The 18718-nt window shown below is 38.6% G+C and overlaps 2 protein-coding genes across 4 annotated transcripts in view; both read left to right on the top strand.

The window, feature by feature from the left end:
* The first annotated feature begins 1401 nt into the window (after positions 1 to 1401).
* The window catches only part of LOC134747167 (uncharacterized), a 51885-nt gene continuing 34568 nt past the window's right edge, over positions 1402 to 18718 (top strand). Inside the window, exons 1-4 of the mRNA XM_063681746.1 lie at positions 1402 to 1493; positions 2466 to 2509; positions 3031 to 4404; positions 4510 to 6268. Of these exons, the coding sequence (XP_063537816.1) occupies positions 1479 to 1493; positions 2466 to 2509; positions 3031 to 4404; positions 4510 to 6214 (3138 nt within the window). The 5' untranslated portion in view covers positions 1402 to 1478 and the 3' untranslated portion in view covers positions 6215 to 6268. The remainder of the gene's footprint in view (positions 1494 to 2465; positions 2510 to 3030; positions 4405 to 4509; positions 6269 to 18718) is intronic.
* Positions 8705 to 18718, top strand: part of LOC134747271 (torso-like protein) — a 66829-nt gene continuing 56815 nt past the window's right edge. The window contains exon 1 of one of the 3 annotated variants that reach the window (XM_063681891.1): positions 8705 to 9161. The gene's annotated coding sequence lies outside the window, so the exon portion shown is untranslated. The remainder of the gene's footprint in view (positions 9162 to 18718) is intronic. The other 2 variants (XM_063681890.1, XM_063681889.1) reach the window with 2 other exon arrangements.

Here is an 18718-nt window from a genome sequence, read left to right as displayed (position 1 = left end):
CAGCCAAATAGGTCAGTAACTATTTCACTTATTGTAGCATATTACATGTATTTTACGGTAAATGTTTAAAGTAGATACGCATTAAAAATTGTGTTTCGTGATTACAATGTTGGTTTTATAATAATACTAAAATAAGGTTATAGGTAATATACCCAAAGAAAAAAAACAAAAGTCAAACGTCAGTGAACCATCAAAATCGTAAACATATAAATAAAAATGTTCACTAAAATTGCAGTGCGTGCTCATGTCAAGTCTCCGTATTGTACCTCGTTCAGGTTAATCCAGGGGTCCGGATCTCCAGGATCAGGAGTAGGAAGGGGTGGAGGAGGGGGTGGATCGGTCAGGCAAAGTGGAGGGGCGTTGGGGGAATACGGGGTTGCTCAGGAAGAAGGGTATTTCTATAAGAAACAAACTGAGCTGTTGAAGAAAATAAAGGAGAAGTTAAAGAGTCAGCCGCAAAAGGATGCTCCTGTTGAACAGAAACCGAAAACTGATTGATTATACGTACACTTTAATATGACCCTTTTACCTATTAATATTTATTGTAATACTAATACTATATTTGATTATTAAATGATGTCCGTTTGATCCCGTGAAGCCTGTGCCGAAAAAGATGAATTTCTTACTTTTACCAGAAAAACTATTAGTAATTAGATATTTATTTATGATAATACCCAAGTGATTTGGAAGAATCTAAGTTTTGTATTTTCATTATGTGGGTATACTTTTAAGAAAATTGTGACACTGATTATGTTTGCAATATAGCGATTACTCATTTACTTAATTAATGAGTTTTAATTTTTAACAAAGCTGATTGATTTTTAATATTTTGAAATGCCTTATTAATCTGAAACTTGCGGAGGGCGGTCAATCATGATACCTCAGTAATTATTCTTACTCTGATGACATATTTATTTTAATTATGTGTAAAACTCTAATTATTAATTTACGAGTTATAAGACAAATATCAAACATTTATTCAGCAAATAGAACTCGTAGCAAAAGTATTATAGTAAGTATCGCATAGGTATTATGTGTTATTAATTCAACCAAGCGCGAGTGCGCGCCGATGCTTTCGATATTTTTTAAATCTGAAGAGCGACCCACGCTTGACCGATTTATTATTGTTTTTATGTCATGAAAAATATGCATATATACACCCTACTGGTAGTACTGGTACTGTGCTGTGTAAGTACTAAGTTGGTACCTACCTACTTTAAAAACACCCAGACGACAAAACCGATAGCGCGGAACCACGTCGAAAATTAATATTACAATTAGCTAAATTAAGGTACAATTTGCTAAATTAAGAAAACCGTGACAGAAAAGTGAATTATCTTCGCTAATTTAGTGCGTTTTCCCTTTTCCATCGGTGCACTAATTATTTTTAATTGCTTATTGCTATAAAACGGGTTTTCCGAACTAAGAACGTTCAGAGAGATGGAGATTTGCTGATAGGTGTTTGCTTTTGTGTAATCATGAGTATATTGAAGGTAAGTACCTACAATCATATTAGTTAACAAAAAATATTAACAATCAGAATAATGCCTAAAGGGGCCCACTGATTATCAGGCTGCCGGACTATATCAGCCTGTCAGTTAGATCAAAAATTTGACAGTTCCGACTTCCGAACAACTGACAGGCTGATATCGTCCGGCGGACTGTAATCAGTGGGCCCCTTAAGAAAAGTGTGTCGAATTTAAGTCATTTCTGCCCTGTCTAAGGTCGTTTATTCTATTTTTTGTTATTGTTTGTTATGTTTTGTTTTGTTGTTTGTTGGCACCAAGATTGAGCCTTTAGACATTTTACATATTTAATATAAAGTTCAAGTTCCTTACTCCATTAAATGCTATTTTCACTTGTCATGCTCGTAAAGTTCGATTTAAGTCGTGCTTAGACGACATAAAGTTGCTTATTATGTTCTAGAGCATAAAGTAAAATCATCTATTACGACCGTTATTGACTTAGCAATAAAGTCCAAAATCTGCCATACAAACTGCCAGCCCTGCCGGCGCGCCCCCGACCGGCGCGATTCCGTTTGGCACGGCGTGCCCCGCGCCCCAGACCGGCCCGGTTACAATTTTCTTTAGTCTTGAATAAATACTGTATGATATTTTTGTATATTTTACTCACAATCGAAGTGAAAAGCAGAGGGCATAAATGACAATTTTTATCCTCGGCTATATTCGTCCTCGCTTCGCTCGAACCAATAAATTGTCTCGGATAAAAATAGATCTCTTTATGCCCTTGTTGTATCTACTATCTCTGTATGTGCCATACAGATTGTATATATACCATGTATATGTATACTGGGCTAAAAAAACTTGTTTATATTGAGATAAAGAAATAAACATTTAGATACGTAGTATCTACTTACGAAAGGTAGACGTTATTATCTACTAGTCATCCTTACGTTGTTTTTAGACATACGATAATTGCCACTGAAAGAAACTGGTTGGTTTCAGGTTTTACCGTTGATGTACTTGATGGTGAAAGCATCCGCACTAAGGTCAGTATTAAGCATTAAATATCAAATTTTTTATACTACGTCGGTGGCAAACAAGCATACAGCTAATGGTAAGCAGTCTCCGTACCTATGGACACCTGCAAATCCAGAGGTGTTACATGCGCGTTGCCGAACCTTACTCTCCGCACCTTCGTTGAGCTCCAGCAACCTTACTCACCGGCAGGAACACAACACTATGAGTAGGGTCTAGTGGTATTTGGCTGCGGTTTTCTGTAAGGTGGAGGTACTTATTCCCCTAGGACTCTGCTCTAGATCTGGAATGACATCCGCTGTGCTGTGCCCTACCACACAAAGCGAGATGGCATTCACAATGCCCATACCACTCTTAAAACTTACTTTAAACTTAATTCAATTATAAACAAATACGTATTTACTTCCAAATACCTATTTAAATCCATTTACATGCGTATCTCACGATTAAGTACATATGGAATCTAAGACAATACAACTATTTAGGTATTACCATTTGTATACCCAAAAATTTACACTTAACTTAATTTCAGGTTACCAGGATTTGACCCACAGTACGTAAAAGAATATAATGAAAATTGTGTGTGTCCTACGGAAACTCCCACGATCATCAACAGTTTGGATTCAGATCATTTAGGTGTCGAGAGACTAGTTGTTTTCGTATACAAGAAACCAGACACAGGCGAAATTATCAGCTTCATTCCCCAAAAGGAACATCAGAGAAAAATTCCCGATTTCCCCGACACATATGGTCACATTCATAATATTGACCAAAATCCGTCGATTAGAGATATATTTGAAATCAGTCCGAGTAAAGATTTACGGGAACATAAAACATATATTGAACCTGTACCACAGCATGACAGTAATAAAGGTAAAGAAAACACTATAGTTCCTGATGATAAAATACCTAAAGACTTGAACTTTAATGAACAATATTCTAACACTGACATTAAAATCCCGACATGGCATATGTCACTTGATCAAAACAAGGTAAAACCTGAACATATTGATTCATATTCACTGCAGATATCAGGAGAAAATGACGACATAAAGACGGACATTATGATCAATGACATTGACATGGAAATCCCGAAATGGCAAGTGCAAATAAAGAATAAAGATATACCTGAAAACGACCACAAAATAACAAAAATTAATATTGATGACATTGGCATGAAAAACCCGGAGTCGCCAATGCAACTTGATGGGATTAAAGTTAAACCTGAACATTTTATTTTACATCCAAATGACCACAAAAATACAGAAATTATGATTGATAACAGTGGAATTAAAATCCCGAAGTGGCCAATGCAACTTGATGGGATTAAAGTTAAACCTGAACATTTTATTTTACATCCAAATGACCACAAAAATACAAAAATTATGATTGATAACAGTGGAATGAAAATCCCGGAGTGGCCTATGCAACTTGATGGGATCAAAGTTAAACCTGAACATTTTATTTCACATCCAAATGACCACAAAAATATAGAAATGATCATTGATAATAGTGGAATGAAAATCCCAGAGTTTACAATGCAATTTGATGGAGTCAAAGTTAAACCTGGACATTTTATTTCACATCCAAATTACCACAAAAATATAGAAATGATGATTGATAACAGTGGAATGAAAATCCCGCAGTGGCCAATGCAACTTGATGGAATACAAGTTAAACCTGAACATTTTATTTCACATCCAAATTACCACAAAAATATAGAAATGATGATTGATAACAGTGGAATGAAAATCCCGCAGTGGCCAATGCAACTTGATGGAATACAAGTTAAACCTGAACATTTTATTTCACATCCAAATGGCCACAAAAATATAGAAATGATGATTGATAACAGTGGAATGAAAATCCCAGAGTTTCCAATGCAACTTGATGGAATCAAAGTTAACTCTGGACATTTTATTTCATACCCAAATGACCACAAAAATACAGAAATGAACATTGGAATGAAAACCCCGGAGTGGCTAATGCAACTTGATGGAATCAAAGTTAAACCTGGACATTTTATTTCACATCCAAATGACCAAAAAAATACAGGAATTATGATTGATGATATTGGGATGAAACTCCCGGAGTGGCAAATGCAAATTGATCAGAGTACAGTTAAACCTGAACATTTTACTTCATATGCCCAGCATATCTCAGGAGAATATGACCACAAAAAGCCAGAAATTGTGATTGACACTGACCTTAAAATCCCAAAATTGCAAATGCAACTTGATGAAAACAATGTTAAACCTGAAGCTTTTATTTCTAATCCAAATGATCACAAAAAAGCAGAAATCATAATTGATGAAACTGACATAGAAGTCCCGAAATTGCAAATGGAACTTGATATCATTTCACAGCTTGTACCTGGAGGAAATGACCAAACAAAGACAGAAATTGTGATTGATAATATTAAGCCTCCAACACAAGACGTTTCATCAGAACTCATACCTGTTTCTGGCAAAGAATACCCAAATTCTCACGACACAAACCACGCGTCTGTAAAACCATTAATAGATAATGATCTTAATTTGGATAAACCTTCAAAAGATTCAACCTTATTGGACTCTTTAGAACCTCAAAATCTGTTTGAAGAAAGTAGCCCAGAACACACTCCAGGCGGAATTGAAACGATTTGGCATAAAGAACAGAATTCTTTAGACGAAGCTAATCATTCCATTCATATCAGACCTCCGCCAACCGAGAGATTCCAGTTTTCGGGTGATAAAGAAATTAAAACTCCAACGTTCCAAAGAATGAAAGTGCCTAGAAAAGATAAATATGGCAGAATTATAGGTTGGACTTACAAGACCATCAAAACTTATTGGGAAGGGGGATCACGTATCCCTAATAATTGGGAGAAATTTAGAATAAATAGGTACAAACCTTTTAATTACCATCATCAATATATAGAAGATCCAGCCTTCGGCCATTGGCTTAGAGAGCAACTCAGAATCACAACTCTCAATGGTAATAGAATACCTACAAGCACAGCAGATATCATAGCATTGGACAGAGCAATACGAAACGTTCTTTTGCAAAACGGTTGGATTGTTACTGGTGAGGGAACTCTTTTAGATGGCAGCGGTAAAATATCAAGCCTTGATAACTTAAAGCTCAGACCTATTTTAGTGGGAAAACCATTTTCTTACGATCGCTTTATGAAACAAAGCACACACGAGTCTACAACGTCATCAAAAGTACCCTATTTAGAAGGATTGTTACTCACAATGATACAGCCTGCAAAAATTTTAGGCATCGTACCCTTGTCCATTTCTCCACACAAACATCATTCTGAGGCTAGTGTCAATGAGCGTAGTTCCAAAGCCGAAAATGGATTATTGAGAGTTTTGCCTATTGAAGAACTAGTATCGTTTAGAAAAGATTCCCAAAAGTCAAAGACAAAAAAACCTCAGGTCTCAAGCAAAAACAAACCTAAAGGACCTCAGGGCTCAAGCAAAACTAAATTTAAAGACGCTGCATTACTGAGACAAGCCTTGTCAGAGATACAGCAACCGCAATACGCAAAGGGATCCCTAACAACATTGAAACAACGAAAAGGACAAGTAAAGTACATGGATTATGGAAAGGATGGTATTCATAGAATTATAACTCCTGAGATGCCAGAGTGGAGGATAATAGGAGGTAATTCTGCAACCAGCAGTGGTACTCCATTAGAATGGAAGGGTAGATCTGGTTTATATGGATAAATAAGCTAAGTTTGGAAAAATATCCCTAATTGTGTCAATATTAAGTAGAGTTAAGTAACATTAGATTACGAAATGCTTATTATGCATTTTAGGTTATTTGACGACGCAGGCTACTATCCGTATTATTCCAAAACTATTTTTGAAGCATAATAAAGGGATCCCAGAAGCAGGTTATTTATTTCCATTTAATTCCACTGCTAACTTTTGCCCGCGACTTCGTCTGCGTAGAATTAGTATTTTGGGTAGCTTCTTTTTTATCCACTGCTTTTTATGGAATCCCTATACCAACTTCCTTATATCCTTATTTGAGAGACAATTCTAGCGCCTCGATAAAATGTAAATGCAAGGATTCAATTTGAGCATAATACTTAATAATTGTTAGGCATGCATCAATTATCTTATCTCACTTTCGGGGTGGAAGTGAGATAAATTTCGGGGTTGTCGCTTTTCTTGCCTCGGCTCACGCGTCGTCGGTACTTGTCGCTAAGATGGACGGTGACAGTACCTACGTTCCGTTTGTTGTCCGTTTGTCTCGCCAGAAGGCTTACAACCCGAGAATCCTGCTTCACAGAGGCTTTGGGACGACATTCTTTGTAAACAAGTACATGCGAGTTTATTGGATGGCGCATTCGGGGCAGATGCAGCCCGTTTGAAGGCCGTTGCGGAGCCCGAATCAGAAGCTTGGCTGCACGCGTTGCCATCACCTCACTTAGGAACGTTGCTGGACAATGACACTGTGAGGGTGAGTGTCGCATTACGTCTTGGGAGCAGGGTATGTGAGCCCCACAGATGCCCTTGCGGGGTAATGGTCGAGGTTAATGGGCAACCCGGGCTTAGTTGCGTCCGATGTGTAGGGCGAATACCTAGGCACCAAGCCATTAACGAGCTGCTTCGACGCGCTTTAGTCTCGGCGAACATACCATGCATTTTAGAGCCTCCTGGCTTAAGCCGTACAGATGGCAAAAGGCCGGACGGTCTTACACTGGTCCCGTGGGCAAAAGGCCGGAGCCTGCTGTGGGATGCCACATGTGTGTGCACGTTTGCTCCCTCTCATGTCGGCCACACATTTAAAAAGGCAGGTGCAGCGGCTGAGGCCGCTGCTAAGGTCAAACACAGCAAATACGCCAACCTTGGACCAGTGTATGACTTCATTCCGGTTGCTGTCGAAACGGCTGGGCCATGGTGCGCCGAGGCCAAAAAGCTGGTCAGGGAGATCGGGCGTCAGTTGAGGGACAGAGGCTGTGACCCCCGTGCTGGATCTTACCTGGTCCAACAAATATCCTTAGCCATTCAGCGTGGCAACGCAGCTGGCATATTTGGAACATTTGGGCCAGGTAGGGAACAGTTCGGGACTTAAAAGGAAATTTTTGACGGGACTAGTTTGTGATTAATAAGTTTTTATATACTAGTAAGTGTATACAGTTTAGGTTTAATAGGTTAGTTTTAATTTTATAATATTGTAATTTTATTTATTACTTGATAAATAGATAATTTTCACCCTCTTAAGGGATGATTTCCGGGATAAAAACTATCCTATGTCCTTCCCCGGGACTCAAACTATCTCTATGTCAAATTTCAAGCGGTTTAAGCGTGAAGAGGTAACACACACAGACTGACTTTCGCAATTATAGGTAATATTAGTATGGAAGTTGTATGGATTACTCGTATAAACCTATAAACCATATTTTTCCCACGTTCGAGAATCGAGAACTTCTGTTTTGCCCTATGGTTGACTGGTATAGTGCCTTAAGGCATTAAATCCGCCATTTGTACTTATTTTTATTCTGCAATAAACCAAAGATAGATATAACTCCGTAATAGATGGATACAGTCTAAGGAAAAAACGTGCCTCGAAAATCACGAAAATTTGATTCTCGATCAGATGGCGCCACTAGTTTTGGCCTACACTCGTATAGAGGGCGTTGACTGTTTCTTTTGTTATTTATAATTTTAACGCATACCAGTGAAAGAACATGGGTCAAAATCATATAAAAATAATTAAAGCAAATAAAAAAAACATTTATCCATATTTAAATACATATTATCGTATTTTTATAAATCTTCATTTTTAGTTTTAAAGTGTGTCGACAGATGGCAGTGAATTTACTGGGGTTACAAAATTTACTATGACAGTACCGCTCTAGTATAAGTTACTCTATGAATAAACTAATACCTAGTCCATGATTACACGTAAAATATTTAATTTAGCGCCATCTATTGATAACACCAAAAATCATAACGATATCCAAGGGGGTCAACATTTTGTAGTTCGCAAGGGCATGCATTAGTTCTGCTACTACCCGTAAGATGGCGCTTTTACATGGTTAAGCGCCATCTAGTAAAATGTATATGTATACATTTTACAAGCATATTTGTTGTAACCATAATGGAGGATAGATGGCAATAAAACTGCATAACTTAAAAGTTTTGACTTTATTGGCAATCTATGAATATTTTTATAATATTTAAATAAGAGTTTAATCGTGAAAAATTAATTAATAAGGACTAAAGCATTAGTAACAATAGCGATGAAAGAAATGTAATATTACAGGTAATTTTAACAACTTGTTGCCCGACCACAGTCGCAAGTCAAAACAAATACCTAGACCAAATGCCAAATGCTCAGTCAGTGACCGGCCGCCGTGCGGATTGTCGTCACCGACGCGAGTTTTAGATGCGCGCGGACGAAAAAAAACTTAAAAAACAATTTCCTAAATGAGACTGTATCAAAGATCAACTTTTTTAAGCAGTATTGTGCCACTAAAAGTCTGTAGTGATTGTGTTTAGTTCGGTCGGTTAGTTTTTTTGTAAATTGCTGTGATTTCGCGGTATCGTGTTCTATTGTTGAAAGCTACCGATGTTGTTGTTTTAAGAGGATGTTTTCGATATCGTCCATGTTCCTAGGAAATCGGTTTCTGGTTGGATTTTGATGGAATTGTAATCTCAGGTAAGTTTGTTAATTTATATTACAACTGGCTATATACCTAACAAGTTTCTTATGAGAGTTGAACGACAGTTGACGACAGCTTTAATTTAAGAATTATTAAGTGGAATGCTTATGGTACTATTTATATTCATTAAATGTTCTACCTATTTGAAATAATAGTACATTGTGCCGCAGGCTTTCATCACACTTGCGAATAAAAAACTAAAGCGAAATAGTTCTTAAATATTCGTCCGCCATAGGTATTGTCATTTTTTGACAGGAAAATTGTGTAAAATATTTTAACCGGCTATTAAATTACTTGTAAATATTTTTAAACATAAACAAAAATATTAAATCATAAACGTCACTATTTTATACCCACTTGGTTCAAAATAAAACTGTAAGTCCCTAGGGAGTTATAGCTTTTTTTTTTCACAATCCATAACTCCAGCGGGAATAATATATATAGGCCTTTGTCCTTTAGTACACCTGCATGGAATAAGATTTTGTTTGAGCAAGTGTGATGGAAAATATATTGTTTAATTGATTAAAAATAATAAATTAAATATAAGTAGGTTTAAATACTATACTAGGTTTAAATAGTTTAAATTAAATACATATTTACCAAAAATAAAATAATTATGTTCTGACTAGGCATTAAGGTGTATTCGGGCAATTCCGACTACTCCAAATGGTCAGTAATTCCGAAACTCACCCATAACTCCATCATTTTAGATTCCATTTTTGGAGTTACCTGACCTTCGGCACTTCTTTGGAATGACCCGAATACACCTTAAACCTAATAACAACTCGACAACGCACCATATTAGTAGGTATACTTACTAAAATAAAATATAATAGATACACCAGTGAAATATACAGAAATAAACCGGCCAAGTGCGAGTCGGACTCGCGCACGAAGGGTTCCGTACCATTACGCTCAAAAACGGAAAAAAATCACGTTTGTTGTATGACTTGTATGGGAGCCCCACTTAAATATTTATTTTACTCTGTTTTTAATATTTGTTATAGCGGCAACAGAAATACATCATCTATGAAAATTTCAACGGTCTATCTATCACGGTTCATGAGATACAGCCTGATGACAGACAGACAGAGGGACAAAAGGACAGACAGACAGCGGAGTCTTAATAATAGGGTCCCGTTTTTACCCTTTGGGCACGGAACCCTAAGAAATAGCAAAAAATATAACGATTAATAAAAACTAAGAGACAATTTAGCAAATAAGTTGACTCCCCATTACTTAAGTTAAGTTCTATTTCTGCTAAAAGGAACCCAAATCTATCATTAGTCGCGCGGAACCCAATCGTGACAAAACAGCGACAAAGCCGTTGTATCGACCTACTTCCAGAGACGAAAAAAAAAGACAAATTCGACTCAAGATTAATCTATCTCAAGAGACTCGTAAACTATCTATCTACCATCCATTTTTAGGGTTCCGTACCCAAAGGGTAAAAACGGGACACTATTACTAAGACTCCGCTGTCCGTCTGTCCGTCTGTCTGTCACCAGGCTGTATCTCATGAACCGTGATAGCTAGACAGTTGAAATTTTCACAGATGATGTATTTCTGTTGCCGCTATATCAACAAATACTAAAAAGTACGGAAACCTCGGTGCGCGAGTCCGACTCGCATTTGGCCGGTTTTTTTGAACACCTTGAGAGTCACGAACACGCCGCCAAAAAGCCGCTATCATACAATCACAGTTACGCTCAAACTTAGCATGAACATTTAAGTAACTTATGTTTTATATCTATCTCAGGTGCTAGTTTTCGTTGCTAAAAATTGTCTTACGTTGTTGTTGCGTCTTGGCGAACACTCGCAAACGCGAAGCGAAGCGGCGCGGCGCGGCGGGTTCAAGGCGTTCGCGTTCGCAATGAGATCGCCCACGTAGGACACAGGCAGGGCCGGATCTAGGGTAGAGCGAGTGGAGCGGCCGCTCTAGGCGCCGGATGGCAAAGGGGGCGCCAAAATGGCAAATCAGAAAAAAAAATAGTTTTAAAAGACGCGAGTGTGACGCAGGCCCAAAATACGGTTCGTTTTGCTTTTGGGTAAAAACAAAAAGCTTCAACGAAGGGCGCCAAAACCCGATTTCGCTCTACCCTGATCAAGGACTCGGGCCGGCACTGGACACAGGTATCAAAGGATTGATTCACCCCGCTCCGCGCCGCGCCGCTTCGCATTCGCATGTTGTTCGCCTACGTAGTACGCTGCGTAAAACTTCTCGCTACTATATTTAGGTCGCATTTTACCCCAAAACCGCCTACATGCGCCTACTAACATTACTCTTCGTTTGCCTAAATTACTAAGGCCCACTTGCACCATCCTACTAACCCGGGGTTAAACCATTAACCCTGTGTCAAATTTACTGGTAACCATGGTAACTCCAGTTTTAACCGGTTAAAGAATGACTCACGTTAGACCGGGCCGGAGCTTCCGGCGCTTCGTTTTCTATGGAAAGCACCACGTGATCACCTGTCATGAAAAGTAAGCGCCGGAAGCTCCGGCCCGGACACGGCCCGGTCTAACGTGAGTCATCCCTAACCCTAGTAGAATGGTGAAAGTGGGCCTACGTCCATACCAATTTACAGAACTTTGTATGCAGGGGGGGGGGGTGCCTTTTCTCTGCAGCTGTACTACAATAATAGTTTGATTGAATAGTAGGTTAGTCAATTCTGTCATCGTAGTTGGTGAAGTTATCTAAATTCCTCGTGTAAATGTCATTCGATAGCGTGACGTGCGTTCGCGTTTGCGTTATGTCTTTTTTTGTGTGGGATATTGAACAGCGCTCCAAGCGGGACGTTTTGGAAACTCAAAATCTCATACAAAATGACACTTAACGCAAATAAAAGACAGAGTTTCGAAAAATTGTTTCGGAGGCGTAGGGAGCTAGGTAGTAAGGTTCCATTGGTCTCATTTCGGGTACTGCCGAAAACCCTAATAGCAAAAACAGTGTGACATGAAAAGGTGTAAGGTGTAAGTAATGTAAACGTGCAATGTTTTGTAATGTTACATTAAGTAGGTATAACCTGTTAGCCTTTACAGGTTCTCTGCTGCTATTAATTAATTAGGTTTAACAGGTTTGGAAATTAGTAGCTATAATTGTTAACAAACTTTGTCCAAAAAAATGCAATGACGTAAAATTTAAACATTGCAAGAATTAACATTCAATCATTTTTTAGGGTTCCGTACCCAAAGGGTAAAAACGGGACCCTATTACTAAGACTCCGCTGTCCGTCTGTCCGTCTGTCATCAGGGTCATACACATTTTATAGAATGCTTAACTTGTTCCCGTCTTTCCTGTAGACATGGCAAAGGGAATCTAAAGCTAATTTGAGGTATTTTCTTTAAAAAGGGACCTTATTGTCGATGGCGCTTACGCCATTATTAACGATGCTCCGATATAAATACAATGCCGCGCGACGCTGTGCGGCGTAAGCGCCATCGACAATAAGGTCCCTTTTCATAGAAAATGCCCCATTTTTACTCTACACCCTTAGGTACACGCGGGATAATTTTTTCAGTACTTAAGACTCAAATAAGAAAACGGGATGTATATAATGTGCCAGTCGTTAACTTTTATTGTATTGTCTTGCAGAAGCGACCTTTTTCTAAAATGTGTTTGACCCATCATTACAAAAAGAGGATGTACCATGGAGACTGTATAAAGGAGCCAAATCTCTATGTATGAAAAGTGTCCATCAAAAAACAGTAATTAGGCGGCGCCACCATACACCGAAATACTACCAAAAACAACCTACGTAATTTGGTCGGGTTATTTGTTGCCTTATATGGTTCATGTTATACTCATGTCCCAGAGCCTAACTAGCGCCACCGGAGAGATTAGGAACTATTATTTAAAGCTTAACGCGGTCACTTTTACAACAATTCTGCCATAAGAGATTGCGATCCTTTCTATACCATCCGTAGGATGTACGATATTAAGTTCTCATGAAAGTGACAGATTGCTGATCTTGACATCGAACTCATTTTGCGATGATTGTCGTCATTACTTGCGCAAGGGATTGGGTAAATTCATTCAGATTCAACCAATTCTACCAACATCCTTGAATAAGACATTTGCTTAATGAACCAGTGTCTGAGTCGTAATGAAGGCTAAGACAGGTCAAAGTTCGCTGCCCGGTTTGTATATAACATACATTTTTACTTAAGGTGGTTAAGTTTATTAAGTTCGAATAATTTAATAAGGTAAACCGACGCTCCGAGAGCGGGTGCAGTTCTTCGGTTGTATAAAAAACCGGCTACGTGCGAGTCAGACTTGCGCATGAAGTGTTCCGTACCACTACGCAAAAAACGGCAAAAAAATCACCGCGAAAATTGAAATTTCGTTATCTGTCTCTCTATCACTTGCTTATTCGAGCGACAGGGACGCCTCATGCAGAATTGTTTTTAACGGGCACGTGCTAAGCACTAAATGTTTTCTCTCCGATCGCTAATGTTTTTCATCAAGGACTTGTGTTTAATAAACACTAGTATTCCTTATCGTGGCTGAATTGACTGATAATGAATTCAATGAATTAAATGCATTGTACTTATACAGATTTACGTAATTACAGAATACCTAATGCTGTCATTATCTCTAGAAAATATCTTTAATGTACTAGCTTTTGCCCTCGACTTCGTCTGCGTGGAGTTAGTAATTTAGGTAGCTTATTTTTATCCAATATGCTTTTTATCGATTTCCCGTACAAACTTCCACCCCCCCTTTTCAGCCCTTTAAAGGATGATTTCTGGGATAAACTTCAACTAAATCGGTTCAGCGGTTTAAGCATGAAGAGGTAACAGACAGACAGACACACTTTCGCATTTATAATATTACTAGCTTTTGCCCGCGACGTCGTCTGCGTGGAGTCAGTAACAGCAGCTAGAGCAAGTTTAGCGCCTGGAGAAAGTCTTATAGCAATCATTCAATTTGAGCATAATACAAATTATACACAAATTATCAGGCAACTCATTAATTATCTCAATTCCACCATGATTCCACCCCGCTTTTCACCCTCTTAAGAGATGATTTTCGGGATAAAAACTATCATATGTCCTTCCCCGGAACTCAAACTATCTCTATGCTAAATTTCAACTAAATCTGTTCAACGGTTTAACCGTGAAGAGGTAACAGACGAGGCACACTTTCGCATTTATAATATTAGTATGGATTAGTACGGATTTATAATTTTCATTAAATTCTCATTCATATGCAAAACATCTAGTTTCTAAGTTACTCTATTACAAAATCTTGTTTTACCGTCCATGCACGAACCTGATACCTCTTCAAGAATCTGTCGACCACTCCATTGTTCCAAGAAACCTGACAAACACTTGTAACAAAACCAGCTGCTTACTTTTTATACGCCACTTAGCGAACAGAAGTTAAAACCAAAATAATCTTACTTTTTGAACACCACTTAAGAGATCTCAAGTTGACTGGAAAATTAACTCGAGGACCGAAACGTCTGATACCAGTTCGTAATGATCCGTCCTGTGTTTTGGGTTACCATAGGAATATGTACTACCCTGACAAAAGTCGGGACATCATCCTATAAATCCTGACATTTTCTGGACAGTCATTTCATTTCTCCAAAAAATCCCCCCTCGCCTAGTCTCTTTAATTAGACCTCCGTATTTAGAAGTTTTTAAAAATCTCTTAATTTGGTTAGCACTCGTTTTTGCCACTATATGCTGTAGCTAAAGCATAACCTTTCCTTCCCTCTGCCCAACTCCAAACGTTTTAAAACACCCTGACACTCGCCAACTCCCCCCGTAATGCTGGCGAAGGACCGAAAGTCCTGACATGTGACGGGAAATCCTGCCGTATGCCTACCTGTGTTCTTCGTGTAATTAACAATCCTATCAAAACATTGCATGTAAAAAGATGCAAGTCTCGCAACGCACGTCCTTCTAATACAAAAAAGTTATGAGAATGTGAAACCAAGTCGGTTATTTTAGTCAGTGCCAGGGGGTGTTAAAACAACATAACATAAAACAACGTAAAATAAAACAACCAATTTAAAGTGTTAATATATAATATGTATATAATATAACTCAAAACTTTGCAACACTGCACCTTAATGATTATCGCAATGTGAAGGAGTACAATAACAATCAGTTTCTCTTATTTTTACAAATGAATCAATAGAAGACTATTGAAGAAATCAAGTAATTTCTCAATCAGTTGTTTGTCCGATAATAGAAATAATAATGGCGTCAAATTGAAAGGCCAGGCCGTGAACCACGGCATTTCTGCTGCGTACTCACAAAAAGTCTTATGCACCTCCAATTTTAGCGTAGTAAATTTAGTTGAAATGCAAATCTAATTATTTGAATCTGCAAATGTTGATATTTAAAAACGAATTTAAATACGAAAATAAAGAAACTTGGAATTAGAATTTGTTTTAGCTAATTCATCAGAGGGTGCTTAGCTAACATGCCAATCGTTAACGCTCCGTAGCGTAGTCTAGTCATCTCACCCTTTCATATTAGTGCGACACGATAGTAACAGTTGTTTCGTCTCCTACGAGCTGTTGGCGTGTTGGCTACGCACCCATTTCTTTGGGTTGGTAGTGGTAGGCCGGTGTCCGCATCCCATAACCCTGTGAGTTCGAATCTAACTAAGCCCCTAACGCACCGTACTACGTAGGCGAATAACACGCGAAGCGGCGCGGCGCGGCGCGGAGCGGGGTGAATCAATCCTTCGATACCTGATAGAAGTGTCCGACGTGGGCGATCTCGTTGCGAACGCGAACGACTTGGGCCCACCGCACCGCGCCGCTTCGCGTTCGCGAGTGTTCGCCTACGTAAGACGCAGCGTAACCTTTTTCCCTTTATATCCAAAATATTAAGTTTAGTTTTTTAGGGTTCCGTACCCAAAGGGTAAAAACGGGACCCTATTACTAAGACTCCGCTGTCCGTCTGTCCGTCGGTCTGTCTGTCTGTCACTAGGCTGTATCTCAATTTTCACAGATGATGTATTTCTGTTGCCGCTATAACAACAAATACTAAAAAGTACGGAACCCTCGGTGCGCTAGTCCGACTCGCACTTGGCCGGTTTTTTGAGTTGAATGAAACAACTGTAACCCGACTGCACATGTAAGTACTAGGCATATACCAACAGTACCTACGCAGATATCATCTCATACATAATTTATTTTGTAAGTACAGTATAATTTATCCTTTTAACGGTCAAGATTTAAATATCCACGATGCCTCATCGCCTCCTTAAAGTCCTAGTCCTAGTCCATATAATTGCCCTATTATAAAGAATCAACCTGAGACCAATGAGGGCTACCGCTTTTAATTTCGCCGCTAGGGGCGCTAGTGTAGATGGAGGTCTTTCAAAATGTCAAATGCATACAAGTTTGGGGGGTTTCATGGGTTTCAAGCTTATTTATCGGGAATTATCACTCCTTATTCATAATTGTGGTAAATCTTTGTCCATCTTTGATTAATCATGGTAAGCAATAGATATTATTATTATTATACTTAGCTTAATAAATGTTAGTGGTCTAAAAAAAGTGTAAATTCAATATACGCGATATAATCCGTTTTCATAGTTTTATTTCATGAGTATTATGAGTAACTATCGCAGTAACCGAAAACAATATCAAAATTAAACAGGTTGAAAAAATGACACGTTAAAATACCTTTGTGTACTTATATTAGAACGTATTGATTTTATAAAAATAAGCGTAGAAGAATTTTGAGATCTGTTTTTCTGGACCTACATCTACAGTGGCGCCAACTGGTGAGCACAAAAACGGTAGCCCTCATTCAACCATTGCACATATGACATTTTAGTTCCACGATAATCGCGCTATGGCTTAAATTTGCGCACTGGACGATGTAAGACTGTAAAGTCGTAAATGGATTAAGTTTTACAGGCACATAAGTCGTTTTATAGCTGCGTAAAGTTTTGATCGTGAGTCAGTTATAGTAAACACTGTTGATTCCATTCTTCAGTATAAACAACTTGAAGGGCCAAACAATAACTGGATAGATTGTGAAAAAGTACAGTTGAGTCAGCGATGTTGGTGAAAATGATTTAGCCCTTTTTAGGGTTCCGTACCTCAAAAGGAAAAAAAATAACCCTTATAGGATCACTTTGGTGTCCGTTCTGTCTGTCAAGACCTTTTATCTCCGGAACGCGTGGAAGTATCGAGTTGAAATTAAAACCATATATAGTTTGGATTTGGATCTTCTCAAATGATTTTTACGCCAAAGACCCTAATATGTTAAACAAAAGCCATTGTTTCTTTTGTGCGAGCGCGTGGTACAATGGCCACGCGTTCACACATCATTTGGGTTTTTGTGAGTGTCATTGGGCTACGTACTAGCCCTGTCCATTTATGGGTCGAATGATGAACAGCCAATAATCCTTTTCAAAAAGATACTATGTAAATCTGAGATTATAGCTTTACTGCCTTTTTAGTACTCGGAACATTACAGCTACCAGACGGGAAGGACCAATTTAGAGTAATCTTTTATGAGGTCAATTGCGCACTGACTTAGGTTCGGATCTCAATTGGATTGGGACGAATTGGAGGGATTTGACGAACCAGCATTAACGAGGAACTTGATAGACTTATTTGTAGACAAATGTTGTCGATGTTTCTTGACGATTAAGATACAAGTTGGAACACGGCGACGTGTCGCGACGGCGACACGAATGGTTACTATGTATTTCTATGAAATACCATTCGAAGTCAGCGACACGAAGTCACGTCGCCCGACCGCAGATCAGTAGTCATGCGCAATTTTAACACAGCGACATGACGCGGCGATATGTCTGCAGTCGCGACACGTCGCCGTGTTCTAACTTGTTACCTTAAACGTTGTTACTGAGGGCTTCCGTGCTCTGCTTATGTCTATTATCGCGATTATTCTATTAAATGATGACAGGCAAGCGTTATTGTATTAGATTTAATATTATTTGTTCGTCTATCTAATATTCACCCCTATCAAATCCATACTAATATTATAAATGCGAAAGTCTGTCTGTCTGTCTTTCTGTCTGTGTGTTCCCTCTTCACGCTTAAACCGCTGAATCGATTTAGTTGAAATTTGGCATAGAGATAGGTTGAGTCCCTGAGAAGGGCATAGGATAGTTTTTATCCCGAAAATCATCCCTTAAGAAAGTAAAAAGCGGGGTGGAATTGAGATAATTAATGAAGTGCCTGCTAATTTGTGTGCATAATATGCTCAAATTGAATGATTGCTATGAGAATTTTTCCAGGCGCTATACTTACTTTAGCTGCTGTTACCAAGTCCACGCAGACGAAGTCGCGGGCAAAAGCTAGTATTCAATAGCGCACATATCACTACATCTATAAAACAAAGTCTCCAGCCGTGTCTGTTTGTATGTTCGCGATAAACTCAAAAACGACTGAACGGATTTTCATGCGGTTTTCACCTATCAATAGTGATTCTTGAGGAAGGTTTAGGTGTATAATTTGTTAACCCGTGCGAAGCCGGGGCGGGTCGCTAGTCAGAGATATACCTAGACAAACATCAGGCGAACGAACGTTCAGATGTTGAATGGCGA

This window comes from Cydia strobilella, chromosome 14, assembly GCF_947568885.1.
Source record: "Cydia strobilella chromosome 14, ilCydStro3.1, whole genome shotgun sequence".
In the NCBI taxonomy this organism is placed as follows: Eukaryota; Metazoa; Arthropoda; class Insecta; order Lepidoptera; family Tortricidae; genus Cydia; species Cydia strobilella.
The sequence above is the reverse complement of the archived record's forward strand: the minus strand, read 5'-3'. Positions and strand labels throughout refer to the sequence as shown.